The 20,189-nt window shown below is 39.7% G+C and overlaps 1 protein-coding gene across 1 annotated transcript in view; it reads right to left on the bottom strand.

Annotated features, from left to right (window-relative positions):
* Positions 1 to 20,189, bottom strand: part of USH2A (usherin) — a 949,135-nt gene that overhangs the window by 234,444 nt on the left and 694,502 nt on the right. The window contains exons 48-49 of the mRNA XM_004700145.2: positions 12,511 to 12,709; positions 8,554 to 8,722 (exon numbers count right to left, since the gene is read on the bottom strand). Coding sequence (XP_004700202.1) covers positions 8,554 to 8,722; positions 12,511 to 12,709 — 368 coding nt within the window. The remainder of the gene's footprint in view (positions 1 to 8,553; positions 8,723 to 12,510; positions 12,710 to 20,189) is intronic.

A 20,189-nucleotide genomic window follows, 5' to 3' on the forward strand; every position in this document is an offset into this window, starting at 1 on the left:
ACTGAATTCAAGACAGACTTTCCATCTCAATGTTAACAAGATGGAAACTCTTTCATTTTTAAGATTTATAAGACAAATGGCCTCCCAATACTAGAGAAAATAGTGCGAACGGTTTGAAAAGTGATATCCAAAGCTGTTATACCTCTGTAGAGTTCTCCTCAAGACCAAGGATGAACCTGTTATTGACCTGGGCTACTGGAAGTACGGTCCATGGTGTAGTAGAAGTCTCTTTCCTCAGAATAAAAAGCATCTCCATCACTATCCATATCGATGCACTCAGTTGGACTTTTTCTCTCTTACAGCAAAACTTCAAGGAAGAAAGCTGCACATTCTGTTTATATTCTGTGTGTACTTCTTACATGGTTGTGGATTTTAATAGTCCTCGGAATGGTGAGTGTGAGAAGCACTGTCTTAAGCTAAGGAAAATAGGCTCCTGTTTGTCCACAACTGTCCTTTTGGTTGGAAAGGGAGATGTGTTCAATTTAAAAAGGAGCAAATTCCATGCAAGCAGGAAAACAGAAGGCTTCATAGCTAATTGGTATTAGTACTTCACTGTCCAATATAAACCCTTCTGCCTTTACATCATTCCTTCCTAGGACACTTCTTTATCTTTGCCCTTTCTCATAGCCGTGCATCTTTCTGTGCAGTAAATCGGTTCCATGAAATCTTTCGGGATAAGATCTATTTTGTCAATGGCTACTACTGTGAAATGTGGACAGGAAAACCACTTTCTCGTATTTCTAGGAGAAGAGCTCAGGTGTATCATCTGATGATGGCAAAGATTGATGACTGTCTACCTGATGGCTCTGTGACCCTATCAGACCTTGATTCTATCTTTGAGAGCCTCTTGACTAAAGACCAGTGAGATGTGGGACCCATTGAATGGACTGAACACTTAAAGGTCACAATTATTATCATTCCATTGTAATTAGTCCAAAGAAAAGGAGACTTTGCTGTAACTGCAATATATTGTATATACACATCTCTAGGAAGGACTTGCTGTGCATTGTTCTAGCGCTCCTGGTACGTTGCTCATCCCATCCAAAATGTGGAATACGTTGGTATAAGAATTAAGGGCTATTAGCAAGATTGTGTTTCCTCACCTCTAGGTTGTCCCTACCTCTCATGCCATTCTATCTCCACCCCACTGAGCTCATAACTTTAGAGCTCGGTATTTTTGACATATCTTTGTACACAAAGACACAGCATCTTTTGCATTCATTTGGGACCCAGTTATGTCCCAGAGTTCACAGAAGTGGCCTCTTCCTTCTCACAGTGACTTCCCCATAACTTTAATGTGGTGGGAAGATAATGACATCCCAAAGACGTCCTGGTCTGAATCCTGGGCTTTGTTTTTAGGGTATGTTGCAAGGCAAAGAGGATCAGGTTGAAAACGCAGTGTGACCACTGCTGGCTTTGGGGATCAAAGGGGCCCTCATGCCAACAGAGGCTTTGAACCTGCAGAAGCTGGGGAGAAAAGGAAAGCGGTTTCCTTCTAGAGCCTCCTGAAAGAATGTGCCCTTCCTGACACCTTGGTTTCAGCCCGTTTGGAATTTTGACTTTGAGAACTAAGATTAAACAAACAAACAAAAAGTGGTGCTTCACGCCACTGAGTTTGTGGTAATTTGTGGCGGCTGCCCCGGGAAAGGGTGACACTAGGAGACACGTGATTTCCACTCAGAGACCGCAGTCTTGGACAAGCTGTGCATGATCTTCTGTGACGCTTCCAAGCTAGAGGCCTGAAAACATTGATTCCTCTATTTGTTGATGGTGGTAGCAGGCAAGGGGCAAAATGTCTTCCAACATCAATTTTGTCAAAAAGAAGTGCATTCATTTTCTAATGCCTATCTCCTCGGGTATGATATAATGTAAACAGAAAATTTTCTTCCCCCGTAAGATATTTGTAACTCTCTCACCAATTACTCAAATTCAACTTGGAAGGTTTTTGCTTTGCTTTGTTTTTGCTTCTTTCTCTCTCATAGGACACCATGCTTTCTAATTCTTGGGAACTAGCTATCCCTTTTCGCAAGTATACTCTTTTGATTGCAGACACACTGTGCCCGTCTTGTAGACAGAATGATTAAAGACAGTCTTCTCTCCCTTTTAGGATTCCCAATACCCTTCTTTCCCTGCGTTCTCTTCCACTTCTGTAAACTTTCCTTTTTGCACATGAAGCATCATGCGAACTTTGGAGGCTCTAACTCAGCAGTGGACATTCGAGATATTGGTCCCCCACTAATATGACTTAGTTAAGTAACTCGGTGAAGGTGAAAGGACTAAGAAATGAAAGAAATGGGTTATGAAGTCAGGCAATCTGACTCTGCAGTCCATGATCTTACTCCTAAGTGCTCAGCATCAAGCCGCTAATATACAACATGAGACTTTTTGTATCATTAGAAAGGGATCATAAAAACAAAACTAAGGAGTCCAGTCTCGGAGCAGGACCAGTTCCCTGGCAACCACTTGTTTAAAGTAGAATTAGCATCATAATTTTGATGGAGGAACAGCTGCCTGTTTTCTTTTCTATCTACATATATCAGAAACATATGTGGAGTTATAAGAAGTAAGCTATCGTGCTAGTGTATATCTCTATTATTTGTTCATGGAAATCCCAATTTCCCCTGGCTGAGTGATTTGGCAATGCTTCTATGTCTCACTTTTCCTAGTTGAAAAACAGAAAGAGACCTCAGAGATACAGTGTTTTCCTAATTTTGTTTTAAAAATATCTTTCAGTAAAGTTGCCCTCTTGGGGGGTTGAGTTCTATTGATTGAAACATATGGCTACCGTTAGGATACAAAATAACTTCATGCCTCTCCCAAACGCTGCCATGGCTTCTTATAAATTTACCCCTTCCTCCCTCCTTCCCACAGCTCTAGTAACCACTGTTGTGATTTCCGCCACTACAGTTTGTCTTTTTCATTATATCATAACATGGATTCACAGTTCGTAGCTTTCTGAGGCTGATTTCTTTTACATAGCATCAGGTCTTTTGGGGTTGTAGCAATAGGATGTTCCTTTTCATTGCTCAGTAGTATTCATTTTTATGGATGGCCACTGGTTTGGTCATTTATTTGCTCAATGACATGTTTTTTTCCCCCACCAATTTTTTGCATTTCAAAAAAAGCTGCCATGAACATGTTAGTATAAACACTTTTTTTGTGCGTGTTTTGCCTTTAATTTCTATAGAGTAAATACCCAGGAGAAATAGTCCATTTTTTTCTGAGATAAGGATTCCTAGAATAGGAATTTCAGAGGACAATTGCATTAGTCAGTTCTCTTTTAAAGGATCCTACAACATGGTGTTTATAGCAGAAGGCAATTTCATGAATTTTCCAGCATGCTGGTAGCAGATGCCAATGAAATAGGAATGAACTTACTATAATAGTAAGATCACTATAGTTGTTATATCTCTTTGGGTTATATCTCTTCTATCCAGTCAGAAATGTAGCTTGTAGGCAGACTATTCTCTAAACATTATGGCCCATATTTACAGCAGCCATGTCCATTTAATTAAATACCAGCAAAGATAAGGATAGAGTATCAAAGTAGAGTAAATGGCTGATTCTCTTGACTACCAACCAAACGACTGGCAGTTCAAGTCCACAGAGGTGCTCTGGAAGAAGGCCCTAGTGATGCGCTGGTGAAAAGTCACCCATTGACAAACCAAGGGAGCACAGTTCTCCTCTGATATGGGCAGGGGCCTTGTGATTGGAGTAGAATCAACAGGGTGTCCTGGTAGCAGGACAGGGTGGTGGTAGCAGGATAAGGTAGAGAAAGCACAGTGTTTGGGAAAGTCACAATCATTCATATGGCGTATCATAATGGTTTACATATATTAGCTATATTTCCCTAAATCCCTCGGACTTTTACTTGGTTATTGTTATAAAAAGTGATACAGATTATATGGGTGGAAAAAACAGACAAAACCCTTGCCATTGAGTCATTTCTGTGGCTATCCTACAGCTACTACCCCCAGAGGATTTTCTAGCCTGTAATCCTTTTGAAAGCAAGAACAGGTTGGTGGGTTTGAACTACTGACCTTTTAGTTAGAAGCCAAATGCTTAACCACTGCACCAATAGGATACCTTTTTACTGTCTCTCAAAAAGGGTCTATTAGACATAAGATCCAAGGATCCGTCACCTTCTCATTAACTTCTCAAAATGAATCTATTTCAGGCCAGGCTTGAAAATGTTTTCTCACTAAAAGCTACAGTTAATTGTTATTCTTATCAAAGAATGACCCACATTAACATTTAGCTTGAGGTCATTAGCATATTTATAACAAAGGGTGCCTGTGATGAGCATGCCTTGCTCTGCTGCTTTTTGTTAGGGGTGCTCCAGAGCAAAGTCGCGAGGGAAAAAATGAAGTAAATATAATTAACCAATATTTTCAGCTCACCTATAAATATCAAAATGCTTATGCTTCTCTCAGTTATGATCTGGCAGGCTGCTGATTGAACTTTAATTACGTTCACATACAGGATGATTTGGGGTTGCTATGCTTTTTTTTTTTTTTCCCCTGAAGTAAACATTGGCTAAACTAGCTAACAAAGACCACTGTCTAAGGAGAGGTCACAATATAAGCTTTTCATTTAGGTATATTGAAATTAATGATCATAACAAAACACTCTCTGATTATCCCATGACACTGCAATTTTTCCTCAAGATATCTTGGTAAGCATTCTAATACTATGGAAAACGAACTACTTGAAAGGAATGTGAATGTGGGGTTTGCTACACAGTTAGGTAGAATCTGAAATTCTATTTCAGGGCTAATGAGCAGGTGAGACAAAGTCTCACCCCCATCTCACATACGCTGGACACAGTATCAGGAAATGTCTGGAAAAGAGATTTGTGGTGGGTTACGTGGAAGGGAGGGGCAGTGAAAGAGGAAGACCCTTGACAGGATGGATTCACCCAAGGGCTACCACAATGGGCGCAAACACAAGCACAACGGTGAGGGTGACGTGGGCCCGTGGGGTCACTAGGAGCTGGAAGAGACTTGAGGATGCCTGACCACCCGGAGCGTGTCCAACTACAGAGACAACTGTGCGTGGTTCCAAATTCGTGTTGTACAATCACTCACTGAAAAGTTCGCATCATGTCCAAAACCACCTTTGGACTTCCATGGCTTGCTTCACAGATGTTCTTGAGAACATTAGTGGAGTAATGCTGAATTTTATTTTGAAACAGAACAATAGCATATTTTTCCCTTTACATTCAAAATTGGACACTAGGTGTGATGATTGAGCAGGATGACAGGCAAATCTCTTACGACATAAAAGCAAAGATAAATATGACTAGCTGTTTTTCATAAATGTTGATGGCCAGAGGATATTCGTCAGAGTTTGAACAGTTAATTGAATATCATAAATTTCAAAAAAGGTATGTGAATTAGAAATGAAGATACCAATATTTAGTTTATGCTAAACTTGGGCAAGAGTTCCTAATATGGTCTATTGGTATATAATATGGTAAAATATATTAACAGCAATTTTCCAATTCATCTACATAATTAAAGTTTTTAAAGCATTTTTTTTTGCAGGAAGATGAGATACAGTTGATGACTCCCTAAATATGATTTATTTTGAGGCAGTAAAAATATTTGGTGATATTTTATTAGTTGTTAACACATGACCGTATTGAGACATTCACACTTTTCTATGCAATCCTTATTTCCACCAATGTCCTATTTTCTTATTTGGAAAACTTTGTTAGGAAATTATGAAAGTTTTTGTTTTTTTGCTTAAGAACCATAAGTAACACCACTTCTAGCAAAAAAATTAAAACATTAATCTTAAGGGAAAATGATGATTAGTAGAAATTCAATTCATGGAATAACCCTACCTAATATTTAATCACTTCACTGTCCACTTTTGCCCCAGTGTTTTGTACAGTAGACACTGGGTGAGACAAGCACGCAAGCTCCAGACCTGGGCTGCATGTAGTTATACTGAATACAAGGCACACTACACAGTTAGTGCCTGAATTAACCAGCTTGACAGACATTTCAAGTTAAACAAGATGTTGCCAACCACTCAGTGCTCCTAACGTCTTCCACCATATTTCTTTTCCTTTCTTTTTCTCCTATCCTTTTCCTTTGAATGTGTGTGTGTTAAAGAAGACATGAATATAAAATTTAGGTGGTCGAGAAATAAAAAGCAATCTCAATGACTTTTCACAGCATTAGAAGAGTAATTGGTATTGGCACCAATAAATATGTTTAGGAATCCTGCCTAGCCATTAAAAACGGTTAACACATGTTAACCGTGTGTGGGGTACATAGATGTCAGGAGAGTACTCAAGTAGTTCTTGTGAGGTACAAACAGTGCATATTCTCCCCTGCTCACTCAGAGTTTGGCAATTTGAGCCTACTCTCAATTGGCATTGACTCAATGGCAGTGAGTTTCATGGTTTTAGAGGCACTGTGTCAGTCTGGGTAGAGCAGAGAAAGAAATCCATAGACACTCATATGTGTGTGTAAGAACGAGCTTCATATACAAGAGCAGTTGAATATTGAGAAAAAATCCCAGCCCAGTCTATATCAAGTTTGATATTAACCCATATGTCCAATAGCAATCTATAAAATCTTCAGACTCATGGTACACATGCCATGACACTGAATGCAGGGATATCACAGGCCAATGGGTGGCAAGTCTTGTGGAGCCAGTGGCACTGTAAGCATCTCAGCAATGGCAGGGGTCTCCAGAGGTCTGGCTCCATCAGCCTTTCTACATGTGTCTTCCCCAAAGGGATGTCTCCCAGGGAGTGAGGAGAGAGAGAGAGTGTCTCACACCTCCAAGGAGGATTACAGGAGTTCCCTGAATCCTTCGGGTTCATGGCCTCACGGGCTATATCCTGATTGACAGGCTGGACTCCACCCTTATACTCTTAATCCTCAAATTGATACTAGATTATGTAACTACCACAGGCACCTTGTAATAAAGCTTGGCAATCTTCTTCCAAAACACCAACCATCAAAAATCCTATTTAGTCCAGGTCTGCCATGATATCCATGGGGTTTTTATTAGCTGGAATCAATTGATACTAGCACAAGACTGAAAGGAGTATTGATTTTAGGGAGACATGCCTAGATTAGGACATTAACTTTTCCTGGGTATACCAGCGATCCACTCTGAATCTGTTCCCTTATTCATAAACTGGATCTACAAGACCAACATCTGAGAGATATCAAGACTCTATGGAGCATATCGTATAAAGCGCAGCTCTGGCAGTGCACTTGGCTGCTAACAGAAAGCTTGGTGTTCTGACCCTGTTTGTCATGCCAAAGAGAAAGATGTGGCGATCGGCTTCCATAAAGCGTTATAGTCTTAGAAACCATCTAGACCTCTTTACGCGGTCCTCAAGAGTCCTGGTAGGAGCCCTGCTGTCACATTGATTAAGAACTGGGCTGTCAACCACGGTCAGTAGTGTAAAACCACTAGCTACTTTGAGGTAGAAAGAAGAGGCTTTCTATGCCCACAAAGAGTCCGTCTCAGAAACCCACGGGGACAGTTCTACCCAGTCTTACAGGGTTGCCAGGAGCTGGCATCAACTGGGCGGCAGTGAGTTTGGTTTAGTTTTTTGTATAGGGTCTCCATGAGTCTCAATCAGCTCATCAGCAACGAGTTTGGTATATTTGGTTTTTAAATAAAATACCTGTTAGTGACTTTGAATTTCATAAATGCTGTATCATCCTCATTAGCCTTCTTCCTGTTATTATCACAACTCTCAGATACATTGTGTTGGTAGTGGAATCTGGTGGACAGCTACAAAAGAGGGCAAAATCCTGTTTTGACTGTATCCTACTTGCCCCTGTTCAAATTAGTACAAGGAGCGGGTGCAGACACTGGAGTAGAATGCTCAGAGAATCAGAGTTTATAATTATAATTTATAATGTTTATAATTCATCCCACGTGATGCGGGCATAGTGGGACCCTGAATTCTTCGCAGAGTGGATGGAGAAGAGATTTGCCGTGTGACTAAAAGAAAGTCACAACATAAAGGGTGTGATCTAGCTATTCACGGAATCCCAGTGGCTTACATGTTGGGCTGCTAATCATAAGGTGAGTGGTTCAAACCCACCAGGCAACCCTAGGGAGAAAGAAGAAGCCCTCTGTTCCCATAAAGATGAGCAGACGAATCGCTGTATGTTGTGTGTGACTAACCAATGTAGCGTTCCACAAAGCACAGTGCTCCTCCTTTATTTACTTGTAGCTTCCAAACAACCAAATGCGGTGCCATGGGGTCAGGTCCAACTGCCAGCAGCCCCACAGGACAGTGTACAACTGCTCCATAGCATTATGAGGATGGTAAGTCTTTACCAAACTGCAGAATTCCCAGACAGCAGTCAAGGTGTACCCATTATGCTACCAGCCCAACTGATACTTCCTCAAAGCAGAGAGTTGAAATGATATGTCGCTGTGGATATGTGGCAGGGGTTCCATTGCTGGCGTATGGTGTGTAGGTGTGAAAGAGGTCACTGATGTGAGCCTTGCACCCTCACTTTGAGGGGCTCACAATGATTAACCCCACCCGGAAAAGATCCTCACCTGGTAGAATCCTAGCATAATACCCAGAGCAGCACTGGTGGTTTGGTCGTGCCTCTCGGATTCGGCCACCACAGCACACTGCTGTTGAACTCCTGGCGAGTGGCAAATACTTCTCTTCACAACAGCTGTGCTCTGGCTGGGCGCTGTGGAGGACTCCATTACAGCAAACCTGAAAGTTGGAAGTCGGCTCTTAAAGAAGTATCAGCTTAATGAGGATTCCTATACTGCCATAACCCATGCGAATTAATCATTCCCTCACAGGTCCCTGATCTGAAATCAAATGCAGCATATTACTAAAACAAAGTTAAAAAAAATAAAAAAGAATGGCCAGCATTAGAAGTCTATAGCTGCCATTTGATATCATGCAACTTATTTTAGTTTCAACCATGCTTTATCGTCTATTATAATACTCCATAAATATGAATTATCTTTTGAATGTCAGTGCTTTCAGTTTAAAGACGATTTAGAATTGTAAATGAACAATTTCCTTCATATACATGTTTTTATTTTAATGATTATTTAATTTGAAAACACCACATCTATGGAGCTAGGTTTCTCCCTGATCCTTCGTTTTCTTTTAACAAATTGCATTTTTCTTATTATTTATATGATCACTTATTTATGAACCCAATCTTCAGACAATGCAATCTCCACAGAGTCCAGCTTCTATATACAGATTTGAGGTTACCACATTAAAAAAAAAAGAAATTTATATGGAAATTAATTTTGAAAAGCCCTTATAACTCTATTTTCTCCAGGAGCTGGGAAGAAATCATGTGCTTGAACAATCAAATGATTATTTGCATGTTCGCTTTAGGGCTGAGAGATTGACACTCTGTCTATGTGACAAATCAAATACTGAACAGTGGCTGAAATGTAGTCTTAGAACCTATACTTGGCGTAAGTTACACTAATTAGAGAGATGCATCCTGTGGCAGGCAAAAATGAACCATGGTTGGAGAAGCGTTTTTTTTTTCCTTTTTCTTTTTGTTTACTGCTACATCCAGTCTGCTTCAACATCTGAACTAAGCTCGCAAAAAGAGCGTAGCACGTGGGATTGCTTCCCAAGTCTCCAAAGGGGGACATAAGTGCAGTCTTTCATTTCTTTTTCAAAAGTTCTTAAAAAGCGAAGAATTTAAACTCTGAAATGGCAATTCGACTCTTGTGCTTCCTCAGGCCGTCCTGCTAAACCTGTGGGAAGGAATCCCTTTCCCTCCCTTTCCTTAGTAGCTGCCAGGATCCAAAATAAACCAAGTTCGACGGGGCAACCGGCCACTCTGCTCTTCGGTGTCATATTCTGGGCACAAGGTAAATTCTAAAATGTTTGTCTGTTTTTGAAAGAGTTAAACAAAAAATCAGTTTTGACATTTTATCTTTGTGTTTGGGGTGGGGGGGGGGCATCTAAAAATGCTAGTAATTAATGCCTTTATGGTAAAATAGCAAGTACCTCTCACTGGTTTTATGGCACTTGCCCCAAATCCTCCTTTAGCAGCAGCATCCAAGATGGTGCCAGCAATGTAAAGTCTAGAGTCTTCCCCAGACCTAGTAGACCAGAGCCTCTCACGATGGGACTCCACAAACCTGCAGACTTGATGCTCCTTTGAGTTTGGGAACTAGGACCGTGATCTCAGGGCTATGCTCGTATTTGGGGTCCTTCTGATGCTTAGAGGAGGGGTCTCGGTGGTCTAGTGGTTATGCACTGGGCTGTAAACTACAAGGTCAACAGTCCAAAACCACCAGTCATTCTGCAGCAGAAACATGAGGCTTTCACCCCCATAAAGTTAGTCTTGGAAACCCACAGGGACAACTAGAACCCATCCTATGAATCAGAATTGATTCCATGGTAGTCAGTTTGGTGTTAAATTTGTATGTTTGCCATGGTTTAGCCACCAGGTTTTTTAACTCAATGAAACTTTGCTTTTATCTCCCCTCAACTTTCCATGCAAGAAAATGTGAGTGGAAAAATTCAATTATTCCTCAATTCCATTTTTCCCACAGACTATTTGAAGTCCCTTGGTAGTGTAGATTAACTCCAAATATTAATGTATAGATGATCTTTCCTTTTGATATTTTAGATGGACTTCCTTTATTCACTCTAACTGGTAATACTTGGAATGAGCCCTTAATCCTTAAAATAAAATGAGAAAACAAGACTTTGCAAGGCACTTATTACCGTGTCCCTTTTTAACAGTACATAACATCCGTATGATGAGACGGGAGGAAAGCAATGCTTCTTCTCAGCACATTGGATGAGGTTTGCACATGCCAGTTTCCTAAAGGTTAAAGTTCATTTCCCTCATATTTCAATTTATATTTATTTTCTAGAAAAGATAATCTATATCATTTTCTTTTGATATCATAGTAGCCCCTGCCCTTGAAAAACATATTTTGGCTTGGCTTGAATCTTCATTTTATGTTTATTTACAATTGGTCTAAATGGTTTCTTTTTCTGAAAAAAATAGTGAACTTAAAAAAGATTGAACTTAATAAGTGATCATTTATTCTATTCAGCTGCAAAGATTTATTAAATTTCTCAAACTCTTCCCCAGCGCAGCCTCTGAAATCAAAGTGAAAAGAAAGATCGCAGTGGTTTTATAAATAATTTAGCCTCATAGACATTTTAGACTAGGATGCTCTATTGATGCTGTGGCTGTTTGCCTTCATTCCACAGCTCGCTCATTTTAATTAAATTGGACATGGGAAGGTTATTTAGCTTTTGATGTTTTAGAATAAACTTTAAACGGAGACGCTAGCTTGGCTGGTTTGACTCTCAGGAGCCCTGGTAGCGCCGTGGCTGCGCTTTCACCAGTGAACACTGTCGAAGGCTCTATTCAAAACCAACACAACCAGCCGAGGTTCTGGCCCAAATGTATGTACATATATGTGTCTGTGTGACGTAGTGTTAGCTTTTGCCTATCATTTTTCCAAGGTATATGTCTTTCTCCTCGGATTCACCTTTAATGGGCAGTATTTTCCATATTTTTTCCTCTCTCAGAAATATGAATTTAATTTTACATGTGTTTTCATAAGGGAGGATGCATTTAATGATGTAAAATGATACAAAACTTATGCATAATCATAACTTTAGGGACTAAGTATATAAAAAAATACATATAAAAGGGCTTAGAAAGTTTACATAGAAAAGTGCAATTCAAAGGTAATGGAATTTTCTCAGGAATTTTTGAAGTCCCTTTGTATATCTTACACACACGCACATGCACGTACACACGCACGCACACAGCTAGTAACTCCTAGATTTATGATCTTTCTTAGATGTTAATAACTGCTAAACTTGTGTCAGCCATAGTAATTTGTATTTTGTTCCAAATTGTTTCAGTAGCTCACTTCCTTTATAACCATGTTCTTTTGCAGTAAATCTTATGAATTTAATAGTCACTTTAGTTTTCAAATGTGTGATGTTGTTGTTGACAAATAGGAACATTATTTCATTATATGAAATCCTACCTTCAAATAAGGATTTCCTGCATTGTATGTCAATAAAAACCATTTACAAACTCCTCTGTCTGGCTGTATTATTGATCTGATTCCTAAACTGCAACGAATACGAGCATTAATCTGCAAATGACCATGATATAAAAATATTTGTGAAAACCACCACAGGACCTGTCCACAGTTACTCATCAGGTTCATGTACACAAACACCCTCCTAGGTGCAAGGAGAGGGCGAATGGATTTGTTGTAAAGAGAATTACTCAATCGGTCCAAATTTGGGAGGCTCCTTTCATACCAGTAAATTAATATTTTGTGTGAAGGTGATGAAAAATGAGAGAGGTAAAAAGCTCAGGAGGATGATAGGATTTTTATAAGCATCCTTTCTTCTCCATGAGTTCTTCTTGATAAACTAGAGGAAGTATTGACTGTGATAGATGACGGTTGAAGAAGCAAGTGGGTTTAGTGAGAAAAGTATATTTCACTGACTAGTTTGGGAAGATTTACCTTTGCTTCAGGAGAATAGCAAATGTGTCCACAGATGTCTTGAGGTTTTTGACACCGCACTCCTCTGCACTGAGCACGCTTGTGGTCATTCATTAACTTCTGAGTTTGGGGGCATGCATGCCATGTTTTCCGTAAGAGATCGTATCCAAGAATGATGCCATTTGGCTTCCCTGGAGACACCCAGTCAATTTGAAGTGATCTACAGCAGAGAGAATAATCAATACTTCTGAAGAGACAACATTTAACATTACTGCTATCAGCCTCGCCTACTTTTCAATTAATCTTCCAGTTGGTCATATGTCTATTTCCTCAACAATCCTAATTAAAAAGTACTGTAGAAGGAAATGGATAGTTTCTGGCCTTAATAATTATATATATAATTAATTTTATAAATATATATAGTAATTATATATATATATATAAAACATATTTTTACCCTTACTGGGAAAACTTTACATACACCTCCCCATTAATTAGTAGCTTATAGGCAGATACACAAAATACATAAATATATTACATACTAATATTATTTTACCCCCATATAATGTGTATGCATATTGGCTAATGCTTGTAGGTGCAGTCCTCATTTTGATATGCTAGTACTAGCAGTGCCGGGGGTTACATGCTGCGTTGCTACCCACAGGTCCACAGTTTGAAGCAATGGGTTTGCTTTGGGGCTCGGGAAGACTGATGAAATAGAACATCGTTTGGTACCAACTAGGGTTGACTTGATTTGGAGTAAGAGAGAAGAATCCACAATATGGCTACCAACTATGGCTGACCCAACAGAGAACAAATGAGGAAAAGCAGAGTTTTGTTAGCCTGAGAATGACTTGGGCTGCTACCTGCAAAGTCAGCAGTTCAAAACCACCAATGGCTCTGCTGGAACAATGAGACTTTCTACTCCTGTAAATAATTCCTGGAAACCCACAGGAACAGTTCTACTCTGTTCTATACGGTCTCTGTGAGATAGTTTTGGCTCTCTGGCAGTGACTGACTACAAAATTTACTTTGAAAATCAATCAAAATCATCTAAACTTGTAGAGAGTAATGCAAAACATGCATTCAGCCTACCACATCCCCTTACAGAAGGGTCTCGTGGAGGAGACGAGCCAGTCAGGGTGCGATGTAGCAACAATGAAAAATACAGCTTTCTTCTAGTTCTTTAATGCTTCCTCTCCTCCACTATCATGATCCCAATTCTACCTTGCAAGTCTGGCTGGACCAGAGGAGGTACACTGGTACAGATAGGAACTGGAAACACAGGGACTCCAGGTGGATGATCCCTTTAGGACCAGTGGTGTGAATGGCAATACTGAGAGGGTAGAGGGAGGGTGGGTTGGAAAAGGGGAACTGATTGCAAGGATCTGCATGTGACCTCCTCCCTGGGGGATGGACAACAGAAAAGTGGGTGAAAGGAGAGGTCGGACAGGGCAAGATATGACAAAATAATAATTTATAAATTATCAAAGGTTCATGAGGGAGTGGGGAGTGGGGAGGGAGGGGAAAAATTAGGAGCTGATGCCAGGGGCTTAAGTGGAGAGCAAATGTTTTTGTACTTTACACAATTGATGTAGTATGGTTTGTGATAAGGGTTGTATGAGCCCCTAATAAAACGATTAAAAAAAGTTTCAGGGATCAGAAGGAAGTCTTATTCTTTGAGGCTGATCAAAACATTGAGAACCATTTTGGTTTAATAAGAAAATAACAAATAATGTGGCTTCCTACATAGAGTGGAAATTAGTGTATGCATCAGATCTAACTCCTATTTCTAACCATTTTTTTTTTCCTTTCAGGCTCCCTGGTGGAGAGTAGCTACACATTGGGCTGCTCCCTGAAAGGTCAGCAGTTAGAAACCACCAGCCTCTCCTTGGGAGAAAGGGGAGGCTTTTGAGTCCTGAAGAGAATTACAGTCTTGGAAACCCACCAGGCCAGCTCTGCGCTGCCCTATAGGGTCACAATGAGTCGACATTGACTCACGGTAGTAAGTGTGATACTTTGGTTTGTTTCCGGTCCCTTATGCTAATGATGTGACTGACACTAAGCTGCTCCAAGAGTGACAATTGGAAGACAGCTAGGGTCCCTAAGGCACCAAGACATTTAGCCTCGTGGTGTGGTGAGAGGATACATCCTTGACACATGCCTTTCTCGATTTTAAACCATGTGCAAAACTTTATGTAAATGTATACTAATAATTATTTTGTTATCACCATTTTCTAAAAAGAGAGAGAACTCTGACTTGGGATCAATTCTAATTTTGCTGTTCTAGAATGTCAAATTATTAGCCAATCAAACATAGCTGTACTGTATCTTTAACATATAAACCATTCCAGTAGATATTTTGAAGAAAAGCAAATACATATTAGCTTTTTTCACTATATTTTAAAGGTTTTATCATTGGCCCCTTATACTAACTTATCTTAAACACTTTTCTGCCAATATGCAAAATAACGTCTTTGTTCTATTATTTTTTATTTTATTTTTAAAAGGAATGTATCTTTGAAGGTTTTCTGGGCACTATCAAAATTCCAAGTGACATCACATATTAGGACTTCAATTAAGCCCAAGTATTTATGTTAAAAAGTAGCAGTCAAGATAAACCTTGATGTTTTAAAACATGTGAAAAAAAAGAGGAAAATTATTATCATTTTCTGGTGGGTAGCAACAAAACACATTCAATAATAAGACTCTAGGTAAGAAATTAATGTCATCTACAAGAGGACAGTTTTATAAGTGACATGTACTTTATAATAAGGTTATATCCAACTCAAAATTAATTCCACATTCTGCAGATTCTCTTTTGCATTCATTATAATCAACTACGGAAAAGTCTATGTAAGTGGCATCAAAGGGTCTGAGGCATCCACAAAAGCTAGTAAACAAGGAAGATCTAGATCTATGTTCTTATATTTATAGGTTTAGTATTAAGGTATCAGTTGGACATTGGGCCTCTACTCAAGCACTCCCTCAATGAAAGAACACTGTTGTTCTATTAAACTGGCATTCCATGATGCTCACCTTCCTAACACGATCGCTGACGACAAAGTGGGTGCATAAACTAATGTGGTGAAGAAAGCTGATGGTGCCCAGGTATCAAAAGATATAGCTTCTGGGGTCTTAAAGACTTGAAGATAAGCAGCCATCTAGCTGAGAAGCAACAAAGCCCACATGGAAGAAGCACACCAGCCTGTGTGATTATGAGGTGTTGATAGGATCAGGTATCAGGCATCAAAGAACAAAAATATCATGTCATTGTGAATGAGGGGGAGTGCAGAGTGGAGACCCAAAGCCCATCGGTAGGCAACTGGACATCCCCTTATAGAAGGCCACGGGGAGGAGAAGACCCAGTCAGGGTACAGTATGGCAATGATGAAACATACAACTCTCCTTCAGTTTTTTAATACCTCCCCCCCCCCCACAACCCCACTATCATGACCCCAATTCTACCTTACAAATCTGGCTAGACCAGAGGATGTACACTGGTACAGATAAGAACTGGAAACACAGGGAATCCAGGACAGATATTCCCCTCAGGACCAATAATGATAGTAGTGATACCAGGAGGGTAAGGAGAAGGTGGGGTAGAAAGGGGGAACTGATCACAAGGATGTACATATAAACCCCCTCCCTGGGGGACGGACAACAGAAAAGTGGGTGAAGGGAGATGTCAGACAGTGTCAGACATGCAAAAATAACAATTTATAAATTATCAAGGGTTCATGAGGGAGGAGGTTTGGGGAGGGAGGGGAGGAAATGAGGAGCTGATACCAAGGGCTCAAGTAGAAAGCAAATTTTTTGAGAATGATGATGGCAAAAACAGTACAAATGTGCTTGACACAATGGATGTATGGATGGATTGTAATGAGAGTTGTATGAGCCCCAATAAAATGATTTTTAAAAAGACACTATATAGGGCACCTACTGGGATGGCTTCTCTTTCATGCGTTGCATAACTGTGAAGGGAAATGATCTCTTTTCTGTGATAATATGAACAGTTTTGCTCACATGAAGGTAAATGGTAAAAAACAAATAGAAGATAGTCATATGTCTTGTATTAAACGATGGAAGTGACGTTTGGGTCTATGAACCTTCGGTTGTATCTTTTTGAGTGAGTATGTCTTACTGAAGTGACTCACTCCTCTCACTCACTCACTGCCATTGAGTCAATGCTGATTCACAGAGGGCCTACAGAGCACAACAGAATTGCCCCTGTGAGTTTCAGAGACTGCAGTTCTTTATGGGAGTAGAAAGTCCCATCAATCTCCCACTGAAGAGACTACGAGAATTTATTGAGTCCCTATAGACCTGGTTATTGAGACTTAAGTTACCATTATAAAGTTCCTGGTAAAAGTCATTTTGGTACATGAGTTCATTTAGTTCAAACTTACTAAGTGATTACATATCCTACTTGAAACTCTTTCTTTTTAATTCTGTCACTGTGATACATACTATTGTGGTGACCATCTATATCAATAAAATAGAGAGTGTAGTATACTGAAAGGAGTATGGAAAAATCACTGTTTTATCACCTACCTTCACATATATGAATATCGAAATGATATAGGTTGAGAGTACTTTTATGTAGAGCTAATACTCACACTGGAACATTACCATTGCATTCGAACAGTTTGTCCTTTGTCAGATCTACGATTTCCAAATATTTTCCTCCAGTGGCTTGCCTTTTCATTTTCGCAGTCATGTGTTTTGCAATTCTTTTGCAAAGAATAATTGGAAATTTCAATGATCATTTTCTCATTTTTTAGATCATGATGTTGTAGCTAAGAACTATTTTGTTGTAATATTCTTGTTTAGGGCTTAAGAATAATGGACTAGCCTGTTGACAGGGGTAAACTTGGGGGAAATATGAGATAGTAGCCCACAAGGGGAAGAATAGAAATCAAGGAATGGGAGAAGGATAAATTTTGGGGGGATTTGAGGAATATTTTATACTCTTAGATACAAAATTGATGATCTGAAGTGTAAACCCCACCTAATTAATAAACACCAATTATTTCCTGATCATGTTTATACAATCCTTTCTTCTGTTTTCTCTTCACTTAGGTTATTTATGTTCAATTTATAGTACAAATGATTAAAGGATTCACTACTGGTAGAAAGTCTGGCAGTTGGAACCACCCCTGGGCGAAAGACAACGCAGGCGATATGCTTCCCCAAAGCCACAGCCCTGAAAGCTCTTTGGAGCTTTGCAACTCCACGCACACCTTGGGTCCCATGCGTCAGAACTGACTTGACAACTCATGGCTACAATATTTATCTAACACTCAACTTCTTCAATATGATTGTAGATTGTGGCTATTAAAGTGGTCAGGGCAATTTAAATATAAGGCTAAGTGAAACATGATGACAATATTAATTTTCTGCTTGCATGTCATGTCACTGAATATCTCACTCTTTATTGGCATATATAACACAATAAAAGGTAAATGTTCTGGATCATGAGCAGGGTGGTGGTGCATCTGCAGATTTTGATGTTGGATTAGATGAGAGTTAACTTTTGAGCCTTGGGGTTATGGCAAGGATGGGTGGCTATCAGACAAGACAATCAGCAACTGGAAAAATGGAGCCAAAGCCCAAACAGGGCCCAAGATAGTTGAGACCTTATTAGCATGGCAAACATCACAAGATGTTTAAACTACGTAAGTAGGAGTTAGTGTCCTAAAGAGTGGGTTTAGAATGGAACTAATACAAGAAATCACGAGTGATCAGAGAGCCAGGGACAAAGTGTGGTTTTAAAGGTCAAAATGAACCAGGAGGGAGAAGTGGATTTTGTTGAGAAGCACTCCACGGTCACTTCAGGGGCTGAGCTGGAAGACTGGTTAGAAAGAACTTGAGGAGGAGATAAAATAAAATAAAATAAATAAACAATAAAAACCTCCCACTTTCAAGTCCATTCTGACTCGTAGCAACACATAGGCCAGAAGAGAATGGCTCCTGTGGTTGCTGAGACTGTCAAGCTTTACAGAAGCCGAGAGCCTCCTCTTTCCCCCGTGGCCTTGGAGCGCTTGGTGAGTTCAAATGGTGGACCTTGAGGTTGGTAGCTCAATGTGTCACCTACTACACCTACCACACCTCCGTGGGGGGGACAAGCAGGTGGGGAAGTGAAAGAAGTGGCAGAATCTCACCTGTAAGATCAACGATTTTTAAAACTTCCTGAATCAAACAATGTCTTTTATACTCAGAACTCATTGGCCATGGAAACAACATCTCTTTAAAGCAGATACGATCAAAATAATATTGTTGGACATGTACAGCAATACTAAATACATTCCAAATTCTATAATTAAAGGGATTTTTTTTCTCATCCATTCAACCTTAGAATATCCCACTCCAAAATAGAACCTACGTTGTTCATCCTAAAGCACATTAGGATGCTACCATCAGCACCCCTAACTTTCCAAGTTGTTGGCCCGAGAACATTTCGAATATAGCTGAGGAAAAGAGACCAGAACTTTGGCAACCTGCAGCCCAACATCCTCCCCATTCAAAAAAAATTAGTCTTTTAAAAAACAGATTTTCAAAGTTACTAATTCAGAACACAAACCATGAGCCACTAAAAAACTTAGCAAGAAAAACATCAAGGATAGAAGGAATTATGGATTTCCAATTTGATCGTATAAAAAATTAGGGCCTCACATTTTCACCTCGGATTTGGTGTGGAAATAATACCCCTGACCCCCCAAACACACGCACAAGCAATTTTCTCTTCTGCCATACTCAACCCCAAGCTGAGTAATTTTCAAATAGAGAGGATTTGAAAATAATGATAATGGTTTAACCTTCCTTTACAGAAAGTTAGTCTGTGCTGCTGTTATACATAAAGGCTGCTGAAAAGTTGGTGTGAAAAACTGCCATTTATGTTATTCAGTGCCTTGAGGCAAATTTTAAAACAATTATTTATGAATGCTACAAAGACATTATACTTCGGACTGCTCATCAATAATATAGCCCCAAACTGATTTGGAACTCAGAAAGCCGCCGAGCTTCCAATTAAAGGCAATAAAAGACATGGTCTGCGTTCTCGCTCTTCTATCCCCGGAGCCTCATGCCTGGAAATCATGTCTTTTGGAACACCAGGGCTCATGTAATAAAATCTCTTTCTTGTTTATGTTCTTTTTTAGTGCATCCATTTATGGAGAATAAATAAGCAAAATGCACAGGTAGCCTAGTACTCAGCGAAGCTGTCAACTGTAGTGTTTGTCAGATTTCAGTCAAAGCCAGAGCCAGCCAGCCATCTTCATCCAGCACAGACTCCACGTTCTCAAGGACCAGAATTAATGAATTAGCTATTGATTAAATCCTACTCTAGCAAATCCACCAAATCAAATAAATGAACTATCCAGGGCACGTGTAGGCCATGGCCAGACATGTCCGGGCTATCGATCAGTCGTTAGTATTCTTTGGGGATATAAAAGTAGCTGATAATAATATGACAAATATGGAAAATGCAATGTAAACACAGATTTATTTTCCAGATGAGCAGCTTATAGAATGAGAAGAGCCCATCTGATCTCTGTGCACTTGTGTGCTAAAGCCTCTTCGGTTGATACATGAAAGAGAAACCTATATAATTGCCTCTACTCAGACAGTATAGTCAAAAGCAAGGCGTATGTTAAGACCAAAGACAAAGATGAGTTGATGCACTTCATGCATATAATCAA

This window comes from Echinops telfairi, unplaced genomic scaffold, assembly GCF_000313985.2.
Source record: "Echinops telfairi isolate 266 unplaced genomic scaffold, ASM31398v2 ScPeMD7_7424;HRSCAF=8462, whole genome shotgun sequence".
NCBI lineage: Eukaryota > Metazoa > Chordata > Mammalia > Afrosoricida > Tenrecidae > Echinops > Echinops telfairi.